The sequence below is a fragment of the Cryptomeria japonica genome, chromosome 6 (genome assembly GCF_030272615.1).
Source record: "Cryptomeria japonica chromosome 6, Sugi_1.0, whole genome shotgun sequence".
In the NCBI taxonomy this organism is placed as follows: Eukaryota; Viridiplantae; Streptophyta; class Pinopsida; order Cupressales; family Cupressaceae; genus Cryptomeria; species Cryptomeria japonica.
The window spans coordinates 274,564,543-274,583,355 of NC_081410.1; the positions used below are offsets into that span (position 1 = coordinate 274,564,543).

General features: G+C 37.1%; 1 protein-coding gene across 3 annotated transcripts in view; it reads left to right on the plus strand.

The window, feature by feature from the left end:
- LOC131062620 (transportin MOS14) overlaps nt 1-18,813 on the plus strand; it is a 260,300-nt gene that overhangs the window by 92,356 nt on the left and 149,131 nt on the right. For 2 of the 3 annotated variants that reach the window (XM_057996324.2, XM_057996325.2), the window contains exons 9-10: nt 13,920-14,047; nt 17,660-17,725. In XM_057996324.2, the coding sequence (XP_057852307.1) occupies nt 13,920-14,047; nt 17,660-17,725 (194 nt within the window). The remainder of the gene's footprint in view (nt 1-13,919; nt 14,048-17,659; nt 17,726-18,813) is intronic. The other variant, XM_057996326.2, reaches the window with a different exon arrangement.

An 18,813-nucleotide genomic window follows, 5' to 3' on the forward strand; every position in this document is an offset into this window, starting at 1 on the left:
AAACCAAAGCTCTTCCACAGAAACACACCCTTCTAACTAGGTGGAGCCCATATGTCTCTTTGAAACCAGGATACTCAAGGGTTTTAGACCTTAAGCCAAGATGCAGCAGCAGCAAATAACAGACTCATTACATAACATAATGAGCTCTAAAAAGAGTGCTATATAATAACTCCCAAAGAGATGAATTAACCTCAGCCCTGATCTACTACCATACGCTTCACATTAAAACCCAAAAAATGAGCTGATAGGCTCCTAGAAAACCCATATCTCCTTTGTCTTTTTGTCTCATGTCACTTAAGTTACCTAAAATGATGTTCCCACAACTTAAAATCACGTAAGTTGCATAAAAAGATTTGTCAAAAACTTAAGAATAGAATAGAATATAAGCCAAAGACTCCGTACTTAACTAGTAATGCTCTATGTCCTCTTCCTCTTGGGTAATCCAAGGAAAGGATAGGCAATACTCTGTTTAAGCTTCATGGCTTGAGTTGGTGACATCACATTATATCTATCTTATTATCTAAGTTAGTATCGGCTCATCAGTTATCTCTACACTATCTTCTTTGAGTGTGTTGCGCCTTACAAGATTGCTCTTATTTCAAGGATGAAAGATTAGCTTATCTGTTTTTGTTCTACTTTCTCTTGCACATCAAATGTTTTGCACTTGATCTATTAACCTCTTAATTTGTACTCTGTTTACTTTGAAGATTAGAACTTGTCACTTCTTTGAATGCACATCCTCTTGCATGGAAGGTGACTACTCCAAGAGTGATGGTCTAAAGTTCTAAACCAGTTTTCAATTGACTTCATCTTCCTTTGAATATGGTTCTATATTTGGCCGGTGTGAGTTGTTCTTGAAAATGCTTGCCAATTTATAGCATTTTCTTTGATATAGTTGATTTATAGTTCATTGGTTCACACCTAAGTAGTAATGTAAAAATACTAAGGTCTTTACAATAAAACGAAAATGTTATCCATAATGTACTTGTGTGCAAAAGATCATTGGCTAAGCACTTAGATTATGAATGTAATGGCATATCCTCACTTGAAACACACTTAGATTATGAATGTAATGGCATATCCTCACATGCATCTCGCAATATGTATGCACATCCTAGCTGATACATACACAAAATTATGAAGACATGAACATTGTCATATTGATCTCTTGGCAAATCTTTGCATTCATACTCCACGTACCTCAATGTATGCATCTCTAGCTGTCTCTATTGTTTCACAACTACAACTTTGCTTTACCATCTAGAGGGGTACATACATGCACTTGTCCTCCAGCACCATGCAAACTATATATGGTCATGCATAATATATGAATAAAGAAAACTCACTTAAAGATAATTACAAGTTTCATATACATTCCATTGCTAAGTCTATCTTATGCATGATTATCTACTACTATCCTTATGCACGCTTTTAAGGAAATGCACTTGTTATGTATAGATAGGCAATAAATTTGTTGCAAATACAAGTTGCCAGTTTCTGGGGTCAACAAGAATCCTGACAATTTTGTGCCTTAGTTGCTGATTTGTCAAAATTTCTTTAACTTGCTGATGTATTTGTTGAATGTATTGGAGAATTTCTCTACTTGTCCAATTCCTTGACTTCACACGTGTCTTTGGAATTGAATTGATGTTAAAGCAATATCATTAGAATCCATAATGTGTTTTGAAAGCAATATGCCTGATAGAAGTTGATGACTACATGCTTAAACTGAGAGGGGGGCAAACTTTTTACTTAAATCAAAACTTAACAACCATAACAGCAATAACAATTATAAGCGCAATAACAACAAGTGCACACAACAGAGAGCACAAATTTATGGAGAAACCCTTTCAAGAGAAAACCACGGAGAATGACTGTTTGAATCTACTGTCCAAATCCAGCCTCACAAAATGTTAAAAAGATTTTACAACATTTGTAGGCACCAACCTGCTAGATACACCAAGATTTTGCAAGCACAAACGTACTGGAGACACCGGTCCCCACAATTGAACACTGTCTCAGCAAGAGACACCAATCTCTTCGTTTAGGAGGCAGCAACCTCTTCTGGTTTTTGAAAATCACTTCTTCAGTGAATGTTTTGCCTTTTAGGTCTACCCCAACAATCTACTCCTTAGAATGATGTCAATTTTTACTTTATACTCAGCACTTTAATTTTCTTAACAAACATTTACTTGTATTAGAAATAAATCTGCTCTGCTCTGCATTAATTCCGCTCTATACTCAGAAGATGGAACATTTTTGCACTTCACTACACACATCTTTCTTCATTTCTGCTCTGCTATACATTTAATCTGCTCTACTCTCTGTTCAAATGATAAAGCATTACGCTTGCACACACACTTCTCCACATCTTTTTCAGACCTCTCTTCTCTTTATATGTATATATCACATCATATAGTTTGCAAATGCACGAGTCGGCCAAAACGGATAAACTCTCCCACAGGTTGGCCATCAAATAAACCTCATTCAAACATGTGACTGTTATTGTGTTTGTCAAACACATTATTCTCTTGTCTTGTCTTAGATTTTTTTTAAACCTTAGAATGCCAGGTCAGCCTGTCGAGGGTTGGGGGTTGGGGGTTGGGGGTTGCCCATAACTCATGCCAAAATGTGACAAGCAAGGTAAGCCTTAGGGCCGATCATCGGAGACTGATTACCTTAGCAAAAATTTGTAGAGTGAACAACTTGCATCGAGGGTTGAGGGTTGGCTTTATCCTTAACTTTTACCAAAAAATGAAATTCACTAGCATTAGAATGAATGTCTGATCAATGATGAACATATGCGTTTCAGGGGTCTGGAGTTGACTCTCCCTCTTCCCTCATACCAGAAGCTGTATCCAATGCACATCAACTGCCAAGTCCGATCACTGATGGGTTAGACAAATTTGAGGGTCAGGGGATGGGGGTCGGACCTCCCTCATCCCTATTTCCAAAAACAGAATTCAACAAACATCAAACAAGAACTCCGATCAGTGATGGGTGTCAAGACAATTTCGGGGGTTGAGGTTCTGCCCTACCCCATACCACATGCCAGAAATTGAAAATTCTTAATTGTTTAACAATCAAATTACTTTGACAGAAATGACTCTTTAACTAGTTTTCTACAATCTCATCCTTGCAACAATGCATTAGCAACCTCTGATATTGATGACAGCAACACTCAGCAACCTGAGACAAAAATAAATTAACAATCAACAATCTTAGACATCAATAACAACATTTCCAACAGATTTATGAATATCCTTGTCGCAAGCATATTCAATGTATGTTATCAGTGCAAATGCAAAGATGAACATTGTTCATTTGCAACAATTGGTCGTGTGCAATTTACCATTTTTTGTTTGTTCATCTAATTGATGGTGCATTGTGGTTGACATTTGTGTTGTGTGTCTAACATATCTCACAAATCTTGTCAAAAGTGACTAACAAACAATGCATAGAGGTGTTGGAGCGTAGCTTTGTAGGCCTTAAATTTTGCAGATTTTATTACGTTTACCCATGTGCCATATTGACTTTGTATTAGCTGATCTATAATAACCCATCCGACAAAGTATAATGTAGTAAACTACACCTGTTCTTCCACCAATTTTTTTTTTTTTTTTTTCAGTTTTTCCAACTGATCTAATTTTGTCAAACAGTTTGCTTTGCTGATCTTATGGATGGTTTTCAGTTTGTAAGATACTGCTGTTTCCTGAATAATTTACTTTGGAAGTTCTTGTTAATATCTCAGAGAAATACATAATATAACAATTCATATTGGACACACAAATTAACATTTACTTCTTTAGAATTTTGCTTTCTTTCAAGGAGAGAATTAAATTGCTTTAATCATATGACAGTAACATTGAGTATATGATGGCGAGCGGGAGCGGAAAGTCTTTTGCTAGGGTTTTTGTAGGAGGTGAGGATGCAGGGGAGGAAGAGGGAGACGATGGGGATGACGATTATGTTGCTGGCATGGCCCAGCCTTTGCGCCTTGCTTGCATTGGTGGATGGGATCAGTCGGTCCTCGTTTTTCCTGCGTTGGGGTTCTCCTCTCCCCGCCTCGTTCATGACTGTTTGTGAGATGATCCGTGAGGCTCGGATCCAGGAAGAGTGGGAAGATTTGTGTTGCTCGAGCCCAGGAGTGCTGTTTTGTGGGGAGATCAGTGTTGCTCAGGCTCATAAGGGGAAGATTTGTGTTGCTCAGGTCTAGGTGGGTCGATAGTTCACCTTCTCTGGCACTGCCCTATATTTGAGTTATGTCTGTATGTGTGGATGTAGAGTTGGCTTTAGGGTTTGTTGTGCTACCTGTGGGAGGGACCTTGTTGGTCGCTTTTCGCTGTGGGGCTTCTTGTTCGGGCCTCCTTGTGCTTTGCTCTTTTGGGTTCCACTGGTCTTGGAGCTGTTGTGGTTCTCAGTTCTCTGGTGGGGCCTCTGTCTTGGTGGATGTCAATGGGGGGCCTTTGCTCTGTTCTGAAGGCCCTGTTGAGGAAGGCTTATTGGTTGTCTTGTTCTCCCCTCTGAGATATTGGATCTTAGTGGTTCATTCCCTCTTGGCAAGGGTTTGGAAGGTGTTTCTGGCTTTGCGCCGCTTTATGATCTCTTGGCGGGGGGTTTGGACGTTGTAGTGGCAAGCTTGGATTGCCATGGACTTTTTTGGCATATGTTGTGGCTGGAGCTTTGGAGGCTTCAATATTTATGTTGTTTTTAGTCATTTTGCTTCTTTGTTCGATGTCATGTCCCCTCTTTAGCTCTGTCTAGCAGAGACATGTGAGTTAGCCTATTATGGAGTCTTGTAGGTTGGCAATGGTGGATAGAGACTCAGTCAGGATATTCAGTGTTTGGATTTGGTGTTTCTGGCAGTAGTAGACCAGTTTGGAGCAGTTCCTTGATTTTAGGAGGCAGTTCCTACATTTTAGGAGGTTGTGACAGCGTCCAGGGTTGGGGTTCCGTGAGACCATTCCTTGGTTTCAGTTTCAGGAGATTTGGGTGTGTTTCCTAGTTTCTAGGAGCATCCCTAGATTTTAGGGATGAGACTGCCAGTTGATCCATGATTTCCGACATCAGTCATAGACAGGTGACAGGTTCCGTTTCAGACTTTTGGAGTCATTTGAGCCTTCTGCAGCTATTTGGGTTATATTTTTAATATATTTAAATATTTCCTAAGTTAGCGTTTAATTAATTAAATAAGGCTATGTTTATAGCCATTTTGGAGTAATAAGGGGTTTTTGGCTTCATCTGGATGCATATGCCCATGTGTTATAGCTTGTTGGAAAGGTCTTGAACTTTTCTAAGTGTTTACCATTTGTCAGGGACCATTTTGATGAACGAAATTCTTTTATATTAAAAAAGTGGCGTTTTCTCTATATTTGGCAACTAAAAATGAGAAATAAGACTTTAAGCCTAAGCACACTTTTCATACACTTTTAGGGTTCGAGCTAGAGGGAAGGAGTTATAAGGAGATGGTAACCTAATTATCAAGTACCTTTTACACATTTTCATCTTTGATTTGGAGAATTTGCTTTGGAGAGCGATTCAGCATCTGGGATGAAAACCCCAGGGTCTTGCCTGTCTGGGACGTAGCCCCCAGCACAGTGGTTATTTGGTTCTTGCATTTAGTTTTCAGTGCCTTAGAGTTGGTACGACATCTTTTCTGGAGGATTCAGTGGACAGAGTTAGGGTTCAGCGTGGAGATTGGGGTTTCCAGCTTGGCATCACCTAACAGCCGTACGGCTGTACTTTGCAGCCATTTCTCTTCCCATCTGGAGCTATGTAAGAGCTTTGGACGTTTGCGGCAGCCTCATTTATTACAGTATTCACTCTTCATCCAAGTTGGACTCATTGCTTATTGTGATCTTCCTGGAATTGTTTGGAATCACTATCTAGATAGTTATTTGATTTAAATAATCAGAAATTTGCTTGGTACGATTCTGATTTGGCTGTGTATGAACAATTATTTCCAGTACTCTTTTCATGTACTTGTTCTTCAATTATTACTTGCTGAAAAACTATCAAAACATAAAAAGAATTCAACCTTCTGCAACTTCTGTCTATTTCTGGAAGATTATAGTAATAAACAAGAAATTCAATTAAAAATAATTAAAAGACTTACAGCAGATCAGCGAAGGGATCCATCAGGGATCTTTCATTCGAACTTGATGCTGTTCCTATCGTTGGCCAAAAGGCTGCTAGCAGTTTTAAAGGGCCTTTTCTGGTCTTGATTTGTTTTTGGTTAGGGTTTGATTTTGGCAGGGGTTTGTTTATCCCTCTCTCTCTCTCTGTCGGGCTTGTGATGCTCCTGGATGGGTTCCTTCCAGCATGGCTTCTATGGAGGTGATTGCCGCCCCTATTGAGGTTGGGTTTTTGTTGATTGCTTTGTTGAGGGAATGGCATATTTTGCTCCTGTGGCTTTCGTTCTTGTTCCTTATTAGGCGTGGACTTCTCTTATTGAGGTGGGGATTTGCTTTTTGAAGGAGGTTGGAGGTTGGTCTGTGTGGTATTCTCTTAATGGGTGTTGCCCGGATGTTGGTTTGGGGCCTGTTTGGTCCTTCCCTATGGCGTTCCTCTTCTCTATGGCTCCTATTGAGGTGGGATCCTCTTCTTTTGAGGTGGAGAGAAGTGCTGCTGGCGAGAGGGTGATTTGTAGGTTGAGGTTTCAGGCTCGAAGTTGCTGGTTAGTTCGTGTTGCCAACTCAAAACTTTCAATGAAGGTTAGGGGAACCTTGGAAAAATCCCCCTCCTGTTGCACCTGGTCGGCTGAAGTTCACATGTAGGGTGGTTTAGTTGCCATCCTTTCTTTGTCTCTCCAGTTTGTTGTTTTTGGATGTGAAGGTTTTGGGTCCTTTTGAAAACCCATGAAGGTTTTTTTGTCCTTTGAAAACCCATGTGTGGGAGTTGTCCAGCTTTGTTTGGCTGGATTTATTCCTTCTTTCTCTGTATCGGGTCAGGGCCCTTTCCCTGCTTACTTTAATCAAAAACATTTACTTCATTAATTCAGGTGAACAAATACAGATGCTAAGCTGGAAATTCCTGACCTTTATTAATGTCTGAGATATGCAGCAATGAATACAAGCATATGGTTGAAGCAAATAAAGATTTAAATAAACCAACGATATGTCTTGCACAATGATTTCCAACATCAAGTGAGATGAGTATGCAATGCCTTCACACAAACTTGTATCCGACTCCTCTGCATCAGCAAATTTTCCAACTTATGTTCATGAATATAAACCCAAATGGCAGAGTTAAAATTTTACAACCAGTTGAAAACTCTGTCATGTTAATTAACCAGCTAGAAGTGATTTGACCCTTACTAATTCTGCAATGCTTATCTCTCTTGGAGATTTAAGTCTCAGAATGATACAATGATAGCAGAAAATTGATTGAACAGCAACAAGAAATGTGCTTTCATTCAGCAGAGAAATTAGTCCCATGTCTAGTATGAAATACCAGTCTTCCTGTGCTCTACGCTCCTCCACATTGCTGTTTGACCTATAAATCTGAGTGCCTAATTCTCACATCCCATTGTGGAGTTTTGAAGTCTACGCCAAACTGCACGTGCTCGCCGTTGGTTAATAGCCAGGTCCAGCAAACATGAGCATCATGCCATGATACAAGGAGTCCATGCTAAAGAGAAGACCTCATGTCCAAAGGAGTCTCATGCCAATCCAGGATTGAAGCACAATATCAAGTAGACTGCTATTTATTTATCAAGTCGACTAGAAAAAGAAGTTGAAAACCACAACTTGACCAGCTCTTATTTTTTTTGCTTTTCATGCCACATCCTCCTAAAACTGGTGACTCTTTCTCTAATCAGATTTGTCCTATTTTCTCCCATGTCACCACTGATACAGTCCACTATGGACAAACAAAGGCTGTGTCCAGCAATGTTGATAATATTAAATCCCCCCCGTCTTTTCTATACCATGATGCCACAAAACCAAGAATAAATCAACACTAACTTCTTCAAAAGATCTTTTTGAAGTATTAGATAAGAAAAGCCTTCCCTTTAATTTCAAACTACTCCTACATAGGGTAATTAATCATTTATATGTTTTCTTGTAGTGGAGTAGTTCCAGCAGCCCGATCAATCTTTTTTGTCTTCTAGCATTATTTTTATTAAATTATATGTTGGAATGATAATGCGCAGTTGGTAAAAACTGTTAGCAGCTTATAATTAAATTTTTTAAATGTTCTTCCATACAACACACTCACTCACATAAAAGGAACTTCCATAATCCTGTATTGTAAACTTGACAACCCAAACAAGACTCAAACTCTTCAACTTTCTGAAACTTCCAACTTCAATCGAACAAGTGATCTTTATGCTCAAGCTGTGATTCTGAAGAAATCCCATTGCATTAGCCAGGGTAGATCTTTCACCACCAAAGCCAAACTTTTGCAAGAGCGTTTTCGTCATCAAGAAGGTTGAATCAAACCAAGTTCAATCCCAAAACCTTTAAGGTTTCACTAGAGAGAAATAGCATGAATCCTCATTGTACCAAAAGAGCTCTCAAACCTCTTATTTATAAGCGTTTTGAGAACTGTTTGAAAACTCCATTTTAAAATAACTGTAATAATTTAATAAGCCTTATAACTAAGTTGCCGGTTCGGGTTTATATATATATATATTATGCAGCCTATAAGCATGAATTAAGATTAGCATGTCACATAGCATCATATAAACAACAAAACCAACATAAACTTGTAATCATAGCATCATGATCATACCATAACAGCATCATATGCATCAAGTTTAATATCAAAATGGCAAAATATTCAAGTATCATTGTTTCAAATTTCAACAATTATTAGTTTAGTTTATTATTATTATTATTATTTTTTCAACAATTATTAGTTGAGTTTATTAATATTCAAGTATCATTGTTTCAACTATCCCCTTGCTTGTAGTCATGTTGCTTGTGTGAAATGAGCAAGTTAATGTTTTAAAACTCACTTTTAGGGTTATATTTTAATTTTTTATGTGGTGGATTTAAAAAAAAAATTAAATTTTGCAAAAAAACCACTATTTTTGGGCCATCAGACCCTTGGGTTCGACCTGATCCGAACCAGGCCTGTGAATCATGGACCCTGTCCGGACCACAGGCAAACCAGACTAGAACCCCGGACCAGGACCAGACCAGACCAGTACCAGGGGTCTAGAGGGGCGAACCCTGCAACGTAGCATTATAACTCCAAAAAGTGGTTTATTTTATTTTAAAAACATTTCCAGCACTTTAAGTCACTTTTCATTGTCTCATCATTCAAATCTTTCCATTCTCTTTCCAACGAGCTATAATACTAAGGTATTCAATAAAATAATTAAATTAAAACAACCTTAGTAAAATTAATTAAATATAGCTCTAAATTACACCCAAGTAGTGACAATGGATGAAATGCATCAAAATCGAAAACGGACTCGATCGGGTGACTTACTAAAAATGGATGCTCATCTTGGAAACCAAATCAAAAGCCAAAAATAACATTTGAAAGTGTCATAGAAGTCCAATAAACAATCTGAGCTCACTGGTAACATCAAATTACCCCTTTGATCGATTGATACAAACCTAAAAATTCAGCACAAATTGCAAAGCGGGACAACCTGAATAAAGGGACATTACATTCCTCCCTTCCCAAAAATTGCTTGTCCTCAAGCAATGCAATCACAACTCCAAAATCATTAGACTAATCTAGGCTGAAACCAAATATGATCCCAGGGTCCGAAGTCAACCTAGGAGATCTGTAGCACCATCCTCTCAAAGCACTGTCTTGCAGGTTACCAACACAAGAGACCCCCTTGATAAGTACTTGTAAGAGGAACAATCAAATACTGCATGAACACAGTCAACTCCTCAGAGAATTGCTCGTTGAAAGAACCAAATTGATGCACCATTGGAGTGAATTGCGTAAATTCAACATTTGCTTTCTCCTTTGCAATAGCTGTTGGACCACAAGCAAATATGATCCTAGGGTTCCAAGTTAATCTCAGAAAAGAACCACCATGTTGATGCTACACCATTCTGATCTTAACTATTAAACCATTATGCCCAGACAACAGCCTTGCCTGCTGGAAAGCCAAAAATCAATAATCATGCAATCCCAATGAAAAATACTTGAAAGGACCGAAATCTAAACCGTGAAACATATCCTGCCCCACTGCTAGTCTCAATCACGGGCAACGAAAAAGAAAATCTGCTCATCCATAAAACATAAATTTCAGCATATCGCCTCATGTTATCCCTATAATGAAGCTGATCAATCACTGTCAAGGGACTGGAGTAGAAGATGTCAGCAAAAACATCTCTAATATTTGTTAAACCAAGAATGCCTTTGTGGTCGCCAACTGAAATCATATCATTGACACTCAATCTCTAAGTGTCAAAGGAAGAACCTTGAGTACTCCAACACACCCAACACATCTTAGCATCATCTGTGGTCATGCACATCCACACCACGAAACAACTGTAGTGACCATTACTCTCCCAAGTGGAAGTGCAAACTAACTAAATTATGCCGGGAAGATCTCCCACAACCAGCTGTACTAAAGTCTGCATGAGCTTAAAATCTGTATGCTGATAGACTGAAGTCACCATAAACAACATGGAAAAGCGAGTGCAGCAGTGATCAATCTGAAATCTCTCTGAAAACATAGGAGATATGAGTATGGAATAGCTGAATAGTCATCTCCTATGATTAGATCATCTCTACCAATCAACCTCATTCATAAAGCACTCAATTGCTGGTCTGAAATGACAAACCAACTCAACAGTGGGCCAAGAACTGAAGTCATTTGCAAGCTGATCAGAATGTGGACAGCTGTACTAAATCTGAAATTTAGCTCACTACTCTAATCCTGAGACGACACCTCACTATTGGTAACTACACTTGAGTTCCAAATCCTGTGATCAACTCCAGCCACATCACTGGAATCTGAAAGAGCTCCATCATCCAACTCGAAGAGTGCATTATCAAATATCCAATCGGCACTCATCTCAAAAAGTGGGTTATCAATCAATTGAAGATCATCATAATCCATATGCTCCACCCAAACATCTTCTTGCTCCAAAATTATATTTTTTAATTTCTTGGGACGATGAGCAAGTTTAAACTCCTAATGAATGAAATCAAGCTCTTCAATCACCTACTTGAGTTCTATTGTTCCTTCTCTGTTTTCCTGTTCTCTATATTGTTCAGCAATCAAAATCTAATTTTCTACTTCAAAATGGGATATTTGAACATTCATCAAGGAATTCTTAGCTACACTAAGCTGAAATGTAAGCTCATCCACCTTAGCTTTAGTTTCCTTGTACAAATTCAAAGCCTTATCTGCGATCTTGGTAGCCATATCTCTATCATGGATCATGTGAAAGTAGGCTGTTTTAATTTCTTTCATAGTGGTCTTCATTGTTTGCATATCAGCAAGGGAGATGTTAAACTCATTTTGACCTCTTGGTGCATGTTGAATTATGTTTTCCATATGCCTATGTGTGCTATCCCTGCTAGATAAAACTTGCACTTTGGTTTCAGCAGTTACCAAGTATTTATTTTTCCAATCTTGAGCATGCAAGGATGGTGAATTCCTGTTATGTTGCAAGCAAAAATCAAAACTTTCATACCTGCCATCAATGTCTCCATGGCTGTCCCAAATTGTCTGTGCCTCTTTATTATCAACTTGATGAAGATGCTGAACAATAGAATGTGAATCTAAATCAACAATTTCATAATGTCGTTGCTCAGAATCAGCTCCATGCAATGATAAATCAGATCTTGTTTTCAAGATCAACATCAAAATCAACACCATCAATGTCACCCTCCATGCAGACATTGTGCTCTAAGATTAGAACATCATCACGATAAAAAGGGAATTCATCCCATACAGGATCCTTGTTATATTTAGGTGCCCACACCCAGATCGCATGTGTTAAAGAGTTGATTACTTTTTTCAGAGAATACGTGTTCACTCTGCTCCTCAAGAGTGGTTGCCTCTTTGAATAAGTCACTCCCCAACTCACTTGTACTGAAATCATCATAAACATTCCTCTCCATAGGCTTGGTTTGGAAGTCAAACCCAAAGGGACCTCTGTAGCATCCCATTTTGAAATTAAAACATTGATAATAGAGAGCAGGTTTGTTTTGGAAGTTAAGGTTATTCAAGCCCAAAGAGATTTATTAACAGATTTCAAAAGTCGTAGGATATTGAGGATGCTGCTACCACTGCTACCAGGTTTGTTGGATGGGATTTTTAGTTATCTTGATTTTTGGATGACCTTTTAGAAGGTCTATATGTCGACACTTCAAATTCTTGACAAAAATGTATATCAAGATTTAGATTATGTATTTTGGAGCAATTCTGTATTTTGGCTTGTTTTGATTGCAAATAAATTTTAGAATACTTTTTACTTATCTAAAGCTTGTACATTTTTATAAATAAGTGGTGTTGGAACTTAGATCTTCTAGTAGTGATTTTATGCTAATTTTCTTCAGAAATTGTGGTTCAAAGATTTCTTTTGAGATTTTGTGTCATTGTGATCTTGTGAATTGGATATTGTGTAATGGATATTGTGGGCTTTGTATGGTTATTGATTGAAGTCTTGTAGCTTTGTATGTAAACCTCTTTGTTTGAATCATAATATCTTGTTTGAGTTTTTAATCCAATTATGTCTTGTGTTGTACTCACACCTTCTAAGTTTTTGGTTTTATCAGAAAAGACTGAGCATTTGGTAATGTTTAGGTTTTCCATTTTTGATGACAATCATTAAACCTTGTCTTGGGTGGAAGTGCTGGGTCATATCTGAGAAGAAAAATAGATTCTGGGTTCTAGTTTAGTTTTCTATGTTAGGGAAATATTATTATTTCCTTCACTCTTCGAAAGGTAGCTTCCTCTTCAAATTCAAAGGAAGGTTTTACCTTTCTTTTTTTTGGGTGTGTTGTTTTAAAAGGGACAAGTTAAAATGCTAACAATGTTACTGCATCCTTTAGAGACCCCTTCCCTCCCCTGCACTCTTCTGAGCTTGGTTCGGGTCCTAGTTTGGGCCAAGTCAGCCAAATTTCCAGAAGGTCAACCCTGGGCACCTTGTGGGATCTTCTCACAAGGTACTCAAGGTGCCTGGGGTGGACCCTAGGAGAACACGGGCCATAGTGAGGTCTTGGTGCTGAACACATTTAGATTTTGTTAGATTCTTTGGCTTTATTGTTATTTTTCTGAAGAATGAAGATTTGGTTAGAAATAGTAAGGTCTTGGTGTTGCAGAAAACATAGTGAAAATAGCATGGATCCCTAGACTCCTGCTAGTCCTTGTCCTCAAACCTAGGCCCTTGGTCCCCTCGTTCCTGCATCTCCCCATCTTGAGACTTCAGGGAACATAGCTTATTTTGCTTAAATTTATACATTTCAACAGGTTGCAAGTTTTTCTGTTGATTACAATTTTTATTTTGCATTGACATTTGACAAATCATTACTTTAAGAATTTTCTTTTTAACAAATTATGAGGTATTTATTTATTTTTAATTATTATCTGCAATTAGGACTTTTACTGTTCTTATAATTTTTAATATTTATAAAATTATAAAATATAATTATATTGAGTATGTAGACATTTATATGTATACGTATACGTATACATATACACACACAACTGTACCCATATGTAGGGGAATTGCTGTACTGGCATACCTGTACCTGTCCTTGTACTAGAATCAACAACTTATGTTTTCAATAATTATTTTTGATGCTTTAGAAATTATTAAATGCTACCAAGTGAATTGTTGGGCAGAGATTAATCACATTCTTCAGGGAGATTTTCTAGGGTCTTTTTTTATTGTTTCAATGGATTTTGTTGGAACACGTGTAGGTTTTTGTTGCAATTTGTAAATAATTTTGATTTTCAGTTAATGATAAGATCTTTTTTTACCATGCAGCTATCTGCGAATTGATTCATTACACAGAAACTGGAAGCCCTGGTGGTCTTGCTGAACAGATGCCATTGGTTCAAGTTCTTGTGCCCCAAATCATGGGACTCCGTAACCGATTTTCAGCTTCATTAAAGGTACATGCATTGTCTACTCGAGAATTAATTTGAGAGAATTTTTTTATATTTTTCACTAAAAGGTTTCGAAATTTTAAGATTATGTGGTGTTCTTGTTTTTTGTCTTCAACAGTTAATGCAGCTAGTTTCCTTGAAATAAGTGTAAGCATTTTTCTTCTAGAAGAGTTTCATTCTAGTAGTGCTTAAAGCTGAATGCTGACATTATATTTTGGATATGATGACACCAAAATTCTTATATGTGAGCATATGGTTGCAAATAATTTTGTCACCCAGAGAGTAGCACATTAGAACACCTGAAAGCACATGGATAGTTTTCTATTTTGGGAAAAACAATAAATAATTTTGAAAACCTTTATTTTCCATGGTGTTTTCTCATGCAACACCAGAAAATTGGATAGGCCATAGGTGTTTCTGATGCGGTCATGGCTGAGTGGTCAGGGATTCTCCAACCATGTAGCTAAATACACAAACACTAACATCAGATTTCAATGACAACAAATTAATAGAAATATGATGTCTATAATCAAAGTCTTGCTGCAAGGGCTTACAACATGAGGCTTGAGCCTTAAATGAGTCACAGGCACAATTAGTGTGCAAATTATGATCTATGAGCTGATTTGTATTGCAACACTCTTCAATCTGATATCAAACTCTATCAGTTCTTTCACAATTAATCATTATGAACATATCGTCAAAAATCCATTTACTGAAGCTAGGGACGTGATAACTGCCTTCATGTAAAATGGATGAGAGTGAAAACCACCTCATATCCAAGACGACACAAGTGCCCATTGTCTGAGCAATCAAGACTATAGTGTATGGCTAGACACTAGTGTGGTTTTAGGTCTTTAACACACAAATAACTCCAACACATTTTAGACACTAGTGCATGTGCAATTTATTCCAACTTTTGCAAACCTAGACTTTTCCAAGGGTTTCTTGACAAATAAACTAACACTATGATTAAATATGAAAGAAGGGAAAGGCAATCAAGCTCTAGGAGTATAACCATGTTGATTCCAACTTGTTTGATATCTCAACATCACACCTAATGAGAGAACACACTTACTAGAATGTGGGTCGACATGCAGATTGAAGGATCACAAACTAAGAGGGCTAGAGATTTAGGGGAACCCAAATGCACACCCAACTCGCTCTAGGTTAGTCATCTTGACTGTTAACGCATAAGAGTTTCAAATCTCTAAATCCATAGATGTCAATTTACCTACACACATGGGTACACACATGTGACAAGAATAGTCTGAAAACTAGGGGTGCAACTACCATAACAGACTCCATTTTCAATAATCCAAGATACATTGTAACTACATCATATTTCATAGCATAAATTTCATCCACACTAGTTTACATGTTCATCCTACAAGAATGTGAAACTAGGATTCTCAAATACTTTTCCACCACATAACAAATGTGAGCAAAGTGATACAAAAGTTATGCACATTTGACACCGATGTTGTGATGCACCAGATGATACAAAATGCTATGCACATTTGACATCAATGAGTTGCAAAAACTTCTATTCTTCCAAGTCATGACTCCTCTCAAGGCATTCAACACTTGGTGATGGTATATCTTGATTATGAGTACATTTTGTTCAATTCCCATTGATTTTTATTGTTCAAGTTTCATTAAACTCTCACCTGGCTCGGTTTATGAGTTCTTTTAAGACGCGGGCATAGTGGTGAGAAGCCACACCTTCTTTACTTTATACCTCAATCTTAAGTACCCAACAATCCAAAATTACAATTTGGCATGGAATGAAAATCAATGCAAAATGTAATGACACTTGGTCCTATTATGCATAATCACAAACCAATAGGGAGACTAGTCATTGCAAAAATTAAAACATGATAACATGATTTGAATATTCACTTCGTCAAAAAGTTGAAAAACAGATAATCAAAATGCCCAAATCCACCATTAAAGAATCTAAAGGAACCCTCAGATTTTTAACTTTTAAAAGTACACATTTTTTTAATTTCCTAAGCATACCCTTAAATGCCTAAAATGCACAACTACAAACTTTTGAGATCATATAATGCTTCCGGGAAAAAATTGACTTAACGTTGACTCCTCTTATACATATTTTCAAATTCAAACAAAACTTACAATCTTTCATTACTCTAATGAACTCAATATTTGAAGCAACCCTATGCAATGGAAGCCATATGCATCAACTTATTGTGGGCATGGCAAGAGATAAATTTCATTTCAAATTGCATAAGCAACAAAGGAAATCGCCTCTTCACACAATCTACAAAAATCAAGAGATTTCACTTTTTGGAAGAAGAACACCACAATCAATCATTTATCAACTTGCAAAAATCCCAATCCAAGTCCAAGCGATGTGAATCACTTATTTTCCCCCAATCTTTCTTTTTGCAAAGGAGAAAGTTTTTCAAGACAAAATAGCGAAATGCCCATAAAATGCCTTATTTTTCCTTTTGTTCAAAATTCCTAGATCTTTTCTCATTTTCCCCTCCTTTTCACATTAGAGCTAGACATTTCAAAATGTTTTTTTGGAAAAATACATATTCGAAAGATATTTTCTCCACAATATTAACTTATAATCAATATTCTCCATGAACTCCTGTCAATTAATATATTTGCAACTATGTTACAATTAATTATCTTTTTGACTTAAAGTATAATAAATATTCCACTAACATGACAAATGGGGTTCAAACATTAATTTAAATGCAATGCAATGCAATAAAGTAACCACATGCAAAGCACACACACACTTTATGGGTCTAAATACATGGCATGGATTTCAGAATTATCACCAATTCAAATCTAGATTTTCATAGGAATTCAAATCTAGGTTAGTTGATGATTGGCAATCTGGTGTATAGGGTGTAATGTTATATCTTTACTTGTGACCTGTAAGTCATATTCAGCTTGTCTAATGTGATATATCATATGCATACATAACTTTCTCCAAATATTACTGCTTCTGTCATGTTCACTGCTATTCTAAGACAAGCCAGTGGCTGTCTCATAGGTGAATTTGTTCAATTATTTGACTCTTAATTATTCGCAAGTTGTCTTGTATGTTATGTTGAATGGTGTAGTATGGTATATTAGATGAATTTTTCCTTATCTTTACTTGGTACCAATGTCTGTAGCATCACCTAATATTTTTTATTTGATCTTGAGAAGCTGATTCTGATTAGCTTTTAAGCAGGTCAACTGGATCTTATTATCTGGTTTGTACAGTTCTTGATTCTTGGTTTTTGCCCTTGACTTGTCACATCATTTGGTTTTTCTTTGAGGCAAATTGCAATCTAATCTTCTTTCTTATTATGTATAAGCCTGATTTAAATTTTAAATTAACATTTTTATTTCATTGTTGGTTTTGTATCTACATGTATTGCCTGGTTGGATTTTGTTGTTCAAGGGTTCGTTAAGTTATCTTTTTACACTGAAACACCAAAAGATTGTTAGTAAAAAACTATCTTCTGAAAGTAGCATAGATCCCTGAGTTGGCAATAGGAGATTCTCAAAATTACAGTCGGGATGCGGTTTGAAGAAATACAAAAAGAAAATTTGTCTCCTGTCACTTATTCTTTGTTATGTATATCACTGTAGGTTGCCCTCATGGAAAAACAAGGTAGCCAAGGAGGAGAATCTGGAGTAGATCAAGCTTATATTGAGGTCTGTCCTTTTATAGAGTTTGATATCCTTCTAAATAAAATCATCACCGTTTTCTTTTGAACATATGATGTATGTGATGACTTGACAAGTTAGTTGTTTTTATCACATCTTATTGATTGCCATATAAAAAAATTCAAACCCACTACTTCCGTTGAGCCACCATAAACATTTTTTTTAAGGCAAGGCATAAAATAGTCCTGATTTATGATTAAAGATTAATTGTACATTTTTTTTAAGACAGTTATGGTTACATTGAATCTGCCATCTAAGACAGCTGTAACCATATTATTGAGACTCTGCAAGAACAGCAGAGTGGCTGGTTGAGCTGGCAGCAGTTAGTTTCATTTATTAGCATTTTGAAGATTGGCATCATTTGTGCCAAACACTTTTGGGGTTTCCACTTGAAGCTTACTATGATCCATATAACCAATAACCAAGAGAGACAGGATAACCAACCACCTTGCCTTCCCATGATGAAAATACTTAGGGAATATTTTTTTTTTCAGGCCTCAGATTGTGGAAGGCTACAGTATCTCAAGCACTTGTGCACAGGGCTTTCCCTTAGATTCCTTTCTGCCAAACCACCAAGAAATTCCTTTTCCGCACTCTTTTAAACTTGTTTCCCATAATTGCTGGGTAGGAGGTCAGAAGAAAAATGAATTAGAGGAAGGGGCTAATGTCAGAAACAAAACATTCTTGTCTACTGCAGTTCTAGTTTCCTGTGATGCAGTTGAGGTACAGATCCATAATATTAATGGCTGAGTGGTAGGTTAGAGGAAAATGAATTAGAGGAAAGTAGTAATTGCAGGAAGTTTGAACTGAAAAAAAATCAGGAGGAAGTGACATTGCTTTGGGAGAGGAGGGCACTGATATCTAATCCAAACCTCATTATTACCTGTGTTTTGTCCATTCCTTGAGTGCTTTTAATATTTTAATAAATGGACAAGAGCTGCTTCAGTATTTTCACTTGAAAGAAGATATAACAAACATGTGAGAGAATCTGTCTCAATTGGCATTGTGAATCAAGCAACATCTCCAATACGATTTAGCTTGGTTATTCTGAAGGCTTGAGATAGACCAAGACTTCC